This window comes from Lucilia sericata, unplaced genomic scaffold, assembly GCF_015586225.1.
Source record: "Lucilia sericata isolate MDLA Ls3-8-SP2 unplaced genomic scaffold, ASM1558622v1 Contig000299F_arrow, whole genome shotgun sequence".
Classification (NCBI taxonomy): domain Eukaryota; kingdom Metazoa; phylum Arthropoda; class Insecta; order Diptera; family Calliphoridae; genus Lucilia; species Lucilia sericata.
Window position 1 is genome coordinate 65,001 of NW_023994324.1, and position 12,876 is coordinate 77,876.

General features: G+C 32.6%; 2 protein-coding genes across 2 annotated transcripts in view; both read left to right on the forward strand.

Moving 5' to 3' along the window:
- The window catches only part of LOC119603383 (WW domain-binding protein 4-like), a 62,510-nt gene extending 51,792 nt beyond the window's left edge, over positions 1-10,718 (forward strand). Inside the window, exon 5 of the mRNA XM_037955402.1 lies at positions 10,477-10,718. The gene's annotated coding sequence lies outside the window, so the exon portion shown is untranslated. The remainder of the gene's footprint in view (positions 1-10,476) is intronic.
- LOC119603382 (calmodulin-lysine N-methyltransferase) lies at positions 10,582-12,337 on the forward strand. The gene has a single exon (XM_037955400.1). It carries the CDS (start codon positions 10,637-10,639, stop codon positions 12,074-12,076), a length of 1,440 nt encoding a protein of 479 aa, XP_037811328.1. The 5' UTR covers positions 10,582-10,636; the 3' UTR covers positions 12,077-12,337.
- The last annotated feature ends 539 nt before the right edge of the window (positions 12,338-12,876 follow it).

Sequence of the window (12,876 nt, forward strand, 5' to 3'; positions counted from 1 at the left end):
CTATCTATCTATCTATCTTTCTATCTATCTATCTATCTATCTTCTCTCTATCTATCTATCTATCTATCTTCTATCTATCTATCTATCATCTATCTATCTATCTATCTATCTATCTATCTATCTATCTCTATCTATCTATCTATCTATCTATCTATCTATCTATCTATCTATCTATCTATCTATCTATCTATCTTATCTATCTACTATCTATCTATCTATCCTATCTCTATATCTATCTATCTATCTTCTATCTATTCTATTTATCTTATCTATCTATCTTCTCTATCGATCTATCTATCTATCTATCTATCTATCTATCTATCTATCTATCTATCAGATCTATCTATCTATCTATCTATCTATCTATCTATCTATCTATCTATCTAGCTATCTATCTATCTATCTCTATCTATCTATCTATCTATCTATCTATCTATCTATCTATCTATCTATCTATCGATCTATCGATCTATCTATCTAGCTATCTATCTATCTTCTATCTATCTATCTATCTATCTAGCTATCTATCTGTCTGCCTGTCTTCCTGTCTGCCTCCTGTCTATGGTGACCGGAATATAAATTGGCATCAAAAGTGTCGTTGTAGAAACATAACGGTGCTGTAGGGTACAAATATTTATAAACTAAATATACGGCAAAATGTTGCATATCGTATTTCAACAAATTTCAAAAGTAAAATTTCATTTGCTGCATAAAACTTGTACTAGAATAAAGTGTAAAAAGTTTCGTATTTATAATTAATTGTTAGAAGAATATTTAAAAACAGCGTTAAATGAAACATTAAGAAAGTATAAATTACAAACGGCTTAAAACTTTTAAAGTGAATTTTTGTTTTTACACGAAAAGTTTTAAGCTTCTTCTAATATGCGATTATATGCTAAGAGTTGTAACTTATTATCTGTATAACTTTTCCCTCATACAACCAAAAGTTTACAAATTATGACAAAAATTAAATAATGTTTATTTTTGAAATAAAAAAAAAAATTAAAACGTGCACAGCGGAAGTCAACGTAAATAATTGAATATTTAAATTAATTTTACAAAAATAAGGTAAAATAATGTATTGTGAGTCTCAGTCATACTTCCTGTTTTAGTTCTTTATAATCCTTTTCATATTTATTTAAATTTATTATTGTTTATTTACCAAAAATGTAACCGAAAAAATAATACAACAATAAATTATGTTATAGCATGCGGTTTATTTAATTGTTGGCAATGATTTATAAATTTTCATTTTGTATTTTTAACAAATTTTTCTTTATTTTTATGTAAAAGCATTTGTATTTGATTGGGTTTAAAAAAGGGGTTGCCAAGTTGGAAATGAAAATGGTTTTTAAAGGGATTGATGAAACCAAACCAAATCGATTATCTAAATAAGTGGAGATCTCTACTCAAACTACTATTTCATAAACTATGTAGTGTAAAGTCCATAGACTACTGAATGGAATTGATAGGAGGGTGGGTGTATGTTACATCAAATTCGGGCCTGTTGTGCGCACCTTTAATGAAAAATTATTGTTAAAAACCAAAAACTTTATATAGTGATCAATGAAGAATTATCGTACGATTTTCAGAAACTTAGTTTTCTGGAGGTAATTTAAAGAATTTTCAATCTGTGTTCGTGAGGGATATCGAATGTACATTCCTCTGAATCCACAGGTCCTACTCACCTCAAACTTGATCATTTTGAAGAAGGGGTCGCCCCGTAGGACCTTGGTTATCTTATCTTTAACTTAGCCCTAGTTACTTCAAATGGTTTTGCATTCATCAGATTAATTACATGGAGCTCCCCTCTCTTTAAAGAAAGTACATTCGCTCTCCCGAGTGGCCTGGTAGCCATATGAAGCAATGCTTTACATTAAGAGGTTATTCAGTTAAAGCTTTCTTACAATCCACTATCGCCTGATATCGCTCTAATTGCCTTCTAGCTGTCGGTAAATACGTTAACCATTGTTGGCGCCATATTTATCCAATCTAATTAACGCATTCCGTTATTGCAGGACGTCGGACGCCTGTCTGCAAGATAGTGTTGTGATTAGGTAGAAGGTAGTTACTGGTTCAATCGATATAGAACCCCAGACCCTTTTTGTCTTCTAGTTTAGAGCAATCCATGAAGCAATAGATTTCACTTGACTATGATATTCTATCTGGGATCAGTGTTTCAAAGTTCCCGGCATATTCAGTGTCTGGTATGCGATCGGGCACAATGTTTGTCTATAGCCTTCCAATTTGTCCAGTACACATTGATGACGTGTCCTAAAACCGTCTTTGGTCAGTTCGCTTAAGTTAAGACCTGTATCTACTACCTCATATCTTCAAGCCTATGGTTCTCCTATATTTTCCGGTCAAGAATTACACTTAATTACTTAACTCTTTGGTCACCAGTATCTTTTTGCCCGGGAAACTTTTTTTCGTGTTTAAGCTCAGCTTAAGGTCGTATTCAAAGACTCTTTAGCCCTTCTATACAAGTATTTTGGATCCTTTCCCCTTAGAGGTATTACGTTATCGTAGCAGAGGTCTTAGGAGGTTAGGTTCCTTAAGAGGCTATTAATCGTGGTTACACAGACTAATGTGGATAAAATGCCACCCTGGAATGTAGTTATTAGTTCATCCAGTTACGGAGCATCCGATTAACATGAAACTGGTCTAAGGATTGGATATAAGCATCAGTTTGGTCTATAGTTGAATCACATCTCTATATGATAATACTGCTAATTTGTAACTCTAATAAATGAGTATATGTCGAGATAATCGTTTCCTAAAGAAGTTTGTCTATTCTCTAAATTACTTGGGGACAGTAAAGTGACAACTGTTTCCGCTCTCGCTTACAAAAGTGACATTAAAGAGAATCAATCATGTAACTAGACGGTAGTGAACATGACTGTCTTTTTCAGATGCATTGATTCTTGGGTTTATATTTACGGCAAGGAGTTGGGGTTCTAAACTTTCACATAAAAAATAACTTTTGATTAGCCTTGATGGGACTAAAGGCATTAAACGAGAAGTCAAATGTATAAAAGTTTAAAAATTGTATGAAATGTATTAAATAACTCTATTAGATTGGAAACTCAAGACAAATTTCATAAACAAAAACTGTTTTAAACATTTAAAAAAAGATTTTAAACAAGAAAACTGTATACAATTTATATTTGATTTTAGAATTATTTGAAAGTTTTTTAAAATCTAATCCATACAGTTTCATATTTTATTGACAAATACCTGTCAAAATCAATAATGACCAATGAAATTTGACAGACAGACAGGCAGTCTGTGTTGTGCCATTTACACATTAAATCATGAACAGAAGATGTTATAACATTATTAAGGCGCGTGTAGACATGACTGACACACACTCTTTGGATATTATATTAACAGTTCTCCCAATTTATGTAAGGGTCTAAGAAAACAAACAACTTGATTGTAAGTTTCCAATTTCAATTGGTTTGGGGAGGCAGCAGGTAACCCTAGATTTGACAGCATACATTTTTTTGTCAGCAGTCTGCACAAACCATAAAAAATTTAGACAAAAAAAAGAAAATTTGTCTTTCGGCCAACATGTCACTTGCGTCATGCTTGCAATTGTCGTAGTATTTTTCTTCTCTGTCTTCTGTTGCTGTTTGTTGTTGTTTTTATTGTCGTTGTAATTTTAGATTGTACAAATTTTGATGCCCCAAAAGCTTTTGGCAATGATTACAAGAATTTGCGGTGCCGAGTTATTTAATTTGATGTCAAATCGAAATAATATAAAAATAAACAACAACAGCAACAACAACATTAGCAGCAACATTAATTTAAATGTATATAATTTTCATTAATTAATCGTAAATAATTTATTTCTTATTTTTACAAGCAAAAAGATTTTTATAGAATTCATTTCATAAAGGTTCATAGAAAATCTTAAGAAATAATTTTAAATAACGTCATTGGAAAGCATAAATATCTTTTAAATTAAATTTTCTTTTAAAATGTCAAAAATTTATTTTGAAATTTCAGATTTCCTGTATATTCTATACAGAAATAAGAAATGATTGACCATTTTATTTGAAAGAAAATAAAAATCCCACCAGTTTGTTTTAATGGGGTGATAACCTTTAAAATGATATGGACATATATAAGTAGAATTTATTATTATCATTCCTTTATATACATATTCATTTTGTTTATTCTTTCGTTATTTCATTTAACGACACATCCAGACGACAATGTAATTAACACAGACATTTTTCCTATTTTTAGTGTCAATTTTGTTCTCTCATTATTTTGAACTGTCATTTTTAGAGGGTGTTAACGAAGGGGATGTGGGTTTTGAGAAATTTACATTATAATAAGTAAAATATGCCGAAACTTATTCATTTAATTCGAAATCATATTATATATCGATAAGCACAATAGATCCTCGCGTTTAGGAACTTTCAACAGGAACTTTCAAGTGAAGGCCCACAATATACAGTCTTTTGTGGGTCTATAATCCTTGCAGGGAGTTCAGCGTACGGCTTGTATTTTAAGGGAAACTTAAAGTGGTTATAGGACATCTGATTAATATATACTAGATATATTAGAAGTCTATACATAGACATCGGACAAACCTGATCGCATACCAAAAACAAAGTTTGTTGGGAACTTTATGACACTGATTCAGTTAGAATATTACACTTAACCGGAACATTATAGCAAATCTAAGCTGAAAGACATAACGGGCCTGGACATGTTCATTGAAAACCCAGAATATTACTACCCCTAACCTAATAACAAAACTCGTGCAACAACGGAATGTATAAACCGACAAACAAAAGTCCATAAGGGAGATATGTTATGACAGTACAAAAGATTTGACCCAATATTAGACCTCTCGTGAATAATCGGTAACACAAGTGCTAATGTACTTGATGTGAAACGAGGGAAATCAAGGAAGTTAACCTGACGAGTGCAAAATCTTAGACGGAGCGAGTGCTATATTAAAAAGCAAGGGCAATAGTATTCCACATTACCACTTGAAAAGATAGATAACACCACCAAACGAAAGAATGGATAGAGGAGGTCGAGAAGGCTCCACAGAACAAGCAAGTCTGCGGTTAGAATGATGGTATGTATTCTGAGTGACACACACAGCATTACGGGCACAACTACTAGAACTGTAACGATCGGATTTAGACGAATGTATAGGAAACTCTGGCTTTCCAGGCTTTCTACGTAATTAGATCGAATTAACAACTGACACATGACGTTGACTTGATATGGGTACCAGGACATGAGGGCATCCGTGGAAAAGTAATATCTGATGAATGCTCAACTAAAGGGTCGTCCCTAGACTTAACCCTTGCGCAAAGGTATACTCACACTCCCCTGGTGTTCCTATAAAAATTGATAGATGAGTGAAACGTAACTCATGTGGTGAAATATCACCACTTGTAGAATATCGAGACTGCTCTGGTCCACTTTGACAACGGATAGGATTAGGACTCTCTTGTTTTTTTTTTTTTTTTTTGTAAAAATTCGATTAGGCTTCTGTTATAATTACTGGTCACTGTATGATTGGACATATGTCGGAACGTATGGGCAACCCACTTTATATCTACTATAGAAGCACTCTATCTACGAGAGCACAGCCTACTCTATCTTGGTAGAGCTCTTTTCTATGATCTGGACTGTCTCAGAGATGCGTCAGTAGAAAATGTAATCGGTTTTATTAGAAATACCGGCTGGTTTTCAAGGGGACCGCAAGAACCAAGTACTAACGAAATTAGGGAGGGAAAACATTCTCTCAACATAAGGGAATGGCAATTCTAAGGGTATCACAATGGGCCACAAGGCCTCCGAGTAAACTCGCTAACTAGCGAGCAACCCACGTAAACTAACCTAACCTAGATCGAAATTTCTTGGGAATGAGATTATAAAATCAAAGGAACTACCCATCCAGGAAATTGAGTTTCTAAACATCGTAGAGTACTATTTAGGTATGTAACATTATTTATGTAAAGGAGCGAACATCGGGCACGTTAGCACTTCTTCGGTTAACATCCTCCTTTCACCCTAGGTTGTTAGCATCCACTCCTGTTTTATATATGTATTTTCCAGTACTCGCCCAAATCCTTTTTCATAAAAAAGCCTTGAATTTGATGTTGAGTCAGAGGAGTCACCCAAATGTAATTTCGTAAATTGATATAAAACTGACCCGATCATTATTGGAATGAACAACAAAGGACAGAATAAGCAGGAACAAGAAGGAGTGAAACTATAAGAAAGAACCGATTGTAGAAATTAGGAGTCCTACGTTAAACACCATACCCCGTTGTAGACCAGAAATTTCAGAATACAGTAGTTTTCCGATTTAACGAACCCATATGTTGTCAGGCCTGTTCGTAAAATTGAAAAGTTCGTTATATGCAGTACTAACTAAAACGTGGGTTTTTGGTAGGAAAATAATTAAAAATAGGTACATAAAATATTTTTTAAATGTATTTTTTAAAAATTAATTCTTTTTTTTATAAAAATAAACACAAAATTCCGAATCTTATATACCCACCTTCAAACCATATTTGTGTCGAATTTCATCGCTGTATTTTTAATTCAGTCATGAGCGTTAAAGTTATTTCTCGAAGTTCATCGCTATACTCGTATTTTTAAGCGAGTAATGAGCGTTGAAGTAATTTTCTTAAGGGGGCCTGATATGGAGGGTAAGGTCAATTATGGACCGATTCCCATAAAATTTGTTAGAGATTTCGGTTAGTATAGAACATGTTTGAATCGAATTTCATCGGCGTACTCGTATTGTTAAGCGAGTAATGAGCGTTAAAGTCATTATCTGAAGTACGGACGGACATAGCTACATCGAACTAAAATTTAATAAGAACCCAGAATGTGTTACAGTTTTGGGTATAAAAGCACCGCTACAACTTAGGTTATTTGTTATTTTTGATAAATGTCATTTTATCTTCATTTAAATAATAATATTTTCATTAGTTCGTTAAACAGAGTACAAAAAACAAGTTTTGTTCGTTATTTAAGGTAGTCAATAGGAAAAATTAGCTTGTTCGTTAAATGCGATGTTCGTAGAATTGAATGGTCGTTAAATCGGAAAACTACTGTAATAAGCTCCAGTATTCTTTCACAATACATTACTAGAGCTGGACAACTACATAGAAGATGTGATATAGTCTTTTGTTCCTCTTATTCTTCTAATATGATTGCCAAATCTACACTGACAGGTAAATGACTGGGACTTTTGGAGACCTATAAGATATATAAGATTATCCAGAATATATCCATTCTAGGATCAATTGATAACGCAAGAATACTTTTGAGACCAGCGATCGAGAGATTCCATAAAACATATTTTCGAAAATATGATGATTCTTAACGGCTAAGAGGTGAATACCACGAAATTGGTCTAGGTTTAAAATATCGAAGTGCTATTTTTTTGGGACGATTGTTGGACCAAAATACATGAATGTTATTTGGGAGATGGCATTATTTAGTCATCAATAAATACAAACATTGGCAAATAACGTTTTATAATATTTCACCCTGTATTTACTACATTCTAAATATAGTATGTATCACATTTCAATTAAATTGTTGTTGTTGTTGTTGCCGTCAAAGTTAAATGTGAACTCAATAAATGAATGAACTCGATATTTTTTCTGTAAAATTTTCTATGTCATTTTCAGATTTGTCTCTACATATCCCTCAAACATTCATCCTCCTATATCTAAGTATATCCTTCCAACTATTTGCCTGCATTCTATTATTTCTGTTTTCTTTTTTTTTGGAGACATTTTTATACGACTCGTAAATGTGTGTTAAAGATTGACGCCAACATTAAAAGCAGTGATGGAATATAGAGATTTTAAAGGAAAACTAAAACCATTTAGACTTTATGTGCCATTAAAGACTTTTCCAACTCTGGGTTTTGAAAGAAAAGAAGAAAACAAAAACAGGAAATGAAACATTCAACCAATCATTTATTAAAGCTTTCATCCGACCACAACTCAGTTAGGAAAGTTTATAAGTAGAGTGGCAGAGGAAAGTGGGAAGTGAATGAAGTGGTCTACTTATTTAGACATGAAATATGATGGCAGAAACGGATGTTCATTTTGACACTGTTTGGAGAGGTCTAAATAATAAATAAAAAGGACACTCTCTTAAATGTTTGAAAATAGTAATTATATATTTGACAATTTATAGCATAAAGAAAACTGTGTATTGGACGTATGTATGTGTAAGTAAGGAGTATTTTCTGGATTTGTGGGTTAAAGCAGTGGGAAATTGTAAGAGAATAAATGATTTACATGTTTATTTATTGGTCTTTATACATGTCTGTTCGGGTGTTACTGAGAGGGTGAGGCTTAATTAAAAGTGAATAATGTTGTGGTTGACTAAATTACTCAAAAACAAAAAACAAAATCGATTTATGTAAAGAACACATTTCATTAAAATAAGCACCTTTTACTTCTTGTTGACCTTTTAACCAAGTAATTGCCCGTAGATACTAATTACACAGTAATTTACATATTTTCGATTAATATCTTGATGGAAGATTGTCTACAAATACATATACTTTATTATACGTTTTAACGATTTTTACAACATTTTCAAATTGTTCGTTTAATAGAAACTTTTGAGGAAGACCACTTGCTGTCAAGACGATAAAAAAAAATCCCAAAATTGTGAGTTTTTGGATTTGGATGTTAGTCTTTTTAAAACGAAGGCGCCAATCCTCATAATGACTCCACATTTATACTGATCTATAGTCAAGACTATAGACTGATCTATAATCAAGACTATAGACTGATCGATAGTCAAGACAATAGAATGATCCATAGTCAAGATTATAGAAAGATCTGTAGTCAAGACTGATCTATAGTCAAGACTATAGACTGTACTATAGTCAAGACTATAGACTGATCTGTAATCAAGACTATAGACTGATTTATAGTCAAGACTATAGAATGATCTATAGTCAAGACTATAGACTGATCTATAGTCAAGACTATAGACTGATCTGTAATGAAGACTATAGACTGATCTGTAGTCAAGACTATAGATCGATCTATAGACAAGACTATAGATAGATCTATAGTCAAGACTACAGACTGATCTATAGTCAAGACTACAGACTGATTTATAGTCAAGACTATAGAATGATCTATAGTCAAGACTATAGACTGATCTGTAGTCAAGACTATAGATCGATCTATAGACAAGACTATAGATAGATCTATAGTCAAGACTATAGAATGATCTATAGTCAAGACTATAGACTGATCTATAGTCAAGACTATATACTGATCTATAGTCAAGACTATAGACTGATCTATAGTCAAGATTATAGACTGATCTATAGTCAAGACTATAGACTGATCTATAGTCAAGACTTTAGACTGATCTATAGTCTAGACTATAGACTGATCTATAGTCAAGACTATAGACTGATCTATATTCAAGACTATAGACTGATCTATAGTCAAGACTATAGACTGATCTATATTCAAGACTATAGACTAATCTATAGTCAAGACTATAGACTGATCTATAGTCAAGACTATAGACTGATCTATAGTCAAGACTATAGACTGATCTATAGTCAAGACTATAGACTGATCTATAGTCAAGATTATAGACTGATCTATAGTCAAGACTATAGACTGATCTATAGTCAAGACTATAGACTGATCTATAGTCAAGACTATAGACTGATCTATAGTCAAGACTATAGACTGATCTATAGTCACGACTATAGACTGATCTATAGTCAGGACTATAGACTGATCTATAGTCAAAACTATAGACTGATCTATAGTCAAAACTATAGACTGATCTATAGTCAAGACAACAAACTGATTAATAGTCAAGACTATAGACTGATCTCTAGTCAAGACTATAGACTGATCTCTAGTCAAAGCTATAGACCGATCTCTAGTCAAGACTATAGACTGATATCTAGGCAAGACTACAGACTGATCTCGAGTCCAAACTATAGTCTATAATCTATATTCAAGGCTATAGACTTATCCATAGTCAAGACTATAGCCTGATACATATGACTGATCTATAGTCAAGACTACAGACTGATCTATAGTCAAGACTACAGACTGATCTATAGTCAAGACTATAGACTGATCTACATTTAAGAATATAGACCATTCGAATTTTCGAAAACTTTTTACAAAATTTAAGAATCTAGGGACTTATAACCTTTTAATTTATGCATTAAATTTACGAAAATCTGAATTCTTTGTTATGTGAACAATTTATTTTACTTTGACCAAATATTTTACTTTGACCATGGCTATCAATTTAATGCAACCTTCAACTACTTTAAGTGTTTTTTTTTTTTTTTTGGCAAACAATATGTTACTCATACTAGCGATATTCATGCACCAAAAACTTTCCTATTTGAACGAATATTTTCAATAAATTGTTTATTTTATATATTTTTTATTTTCTATCTATTTCCAGGATTATCTACACTTTCATACAGCACAAACTCTTTTATGAAATGTTAAGAAACTGTGAAAAGGAAATCTTCAAAACTATAGAAAAATCATATCAAAACTTGTTTAAGATAAAACAATAAAAAAAATAAATTTTAAATCAAATAAAAAATAAATTAAAAATTATGTCAAATTCATCAGTACAAAATATTTCTATTTCTTCTTCTACTATCGCTACTACAACTATTGCTACAACTGATAAAATCGTTACCTTGCAACAGCCACAACAACAGCAACTGTCAACCATATCAATAATGTTGGATTATGATATTGACAACACTCTCAATACGATCAAAGAAAACGGTGCTCATTTATTGCAACAAAACGAAACTACTTTAACTGAATCTCCTGCTACTCCTACGCCACCTGCTGCAACAAATTCAAATTGTGATACTGCCACCATGTCGTCTGAGGCTACAAGGGAAATTGTACTCAATGGCACGGCGGCAGCACTGAACGATGTTAATGTCAAGAAGTCTGTTATAAGAAATTCAAATACTAGTCTACAAATGAAACCTCTAACGGTGAAATGTGATGATATTAAAGCCATATTACCTCTAACACCTCCAGCCACACCTGTCATACAAAACACTGCCCGCAAACGTTGGAAGATTTTAGCCAAAGTCTTGCGCAAAGACTCCGAAGAAACTGTTTCGTCATCGGGTGAAGAGTGCATTAATGAACAGACCGCCTCGGTTAGGCGTTTCAAGTCATTCGATCTACTGAGACAAGATAGTTTTGAAGATCATGGTACTCTGAATTATTTGGGTAAACCCGAGAATTGGTACAAATACAAAGTGATATTGGATGGTCAGACCCAACAGGAGTTTACGGTGAATATACACCATATGGAAAGACATTTGACCGCTACCGATTTAATGGGTTTCAATAATACCGGTAATATATGTGTCTGGCCCTCAGAAGAGGCTCTTACCGCTTTTGTATTGTCCGACTTAGCGGCCTATAATAATAAATGGATTTTAGAATTGGGTGGTGGTTTCACCTGTCTGTCGGGTTTGATGTTATCAAAATATGCCAAACCCTTTGCCGTACACTTGACCGATGGCAATGAGGTATCGGTGGAAAATGTCAAAAAGACTGTATGTCTTAATGAAATCTCCTGCTATACGAAATGTTCCGTCTTAAAATGGGAAGATAAGGCTGCTCGAGTACCCTCAGAGGCGGGTAAATTTGATATAATACTTTCGGCCGATTGTCTGTTTTTCGATGAAGCCCGTTCTGCTTTAGTCGATACTGTCTGGTATTATTTATCTCCTCAGGGAGAAGCTTTAATTATGGCTCCACGACGTGGTAAAACCATGTCTTTATTTATCGAAGAATCAATGGCTCGAGGCTTTATGGTGAAATTAACACAACGTTATAATGAAACCATTTGGAAGCGACATTTAGAATTGATGAACTCATCATTGTACGATGAGGATTTACATTATCCTGTATTATTAAGTTTACGTAAATCTCATAAGCAACACCCACAACACGCACAAGAAATTCAAACAACAACCTCCGGCTTATTACCCATGGATGTATGCAAAGAAGAATCCTAGGTGTTGATGGCATTAGTAATATTGTGATGCTACTCCTGCTGCGGTTGATTACATCAAGTATTTTTTTTGTTTATTTTTTTTTTTTTTCAAATTAAAATTTTCAAAACAACAACAATTTTTACTTCAATAATTCCACTTTTAATTCCACATTAAGATGATGTCGTCATATGATCCTATATACGTATCCCTTAAATATTACATACACATACATACCCTAAATATTTAAATTTACTTTATTATTATACTTATAAAAAAAAAAAACATAAAACAAAATTTTAATATTTAATTTAATTTACATACATATACGGTTGAAGGACAGATACCAACACTAACACTTAAGTAGAACAAATTTACATTATAAAATTAAATTATAAATTTAATGGGCTTATGAATTTTTCAACACAAACACATCCATCCTTCATTCAAAATATGAAGAATGATAAATGTGAGAAGTTTTGTTTTTTGTTAGTTAAACATTAATTAAGTGTGAAATATCTCATGAGAGTTATTAAAATGATTTAAGTTTAACACTTATTAACATTTCTTGAATGTCATTTTTAAGAATTTTTTTTAAATAAATTTAGGAATTAACGGTTTTAGGCGAATTTGTACGCTATCTCGGTTTCCAGAACAATAATAGTCTACCCATTTTAGACTTAACAAATATTTTGCTCCGAAAATGTTGTGTGGAGTTTCCCTTTCATCTATTCCTTTTGAGTTCATTTCGATAACTTCCATATTTCATTACAGTCCCATCATTGTTTTAATAAGATCTTCCAAATTGTCAAATTAATGCATAA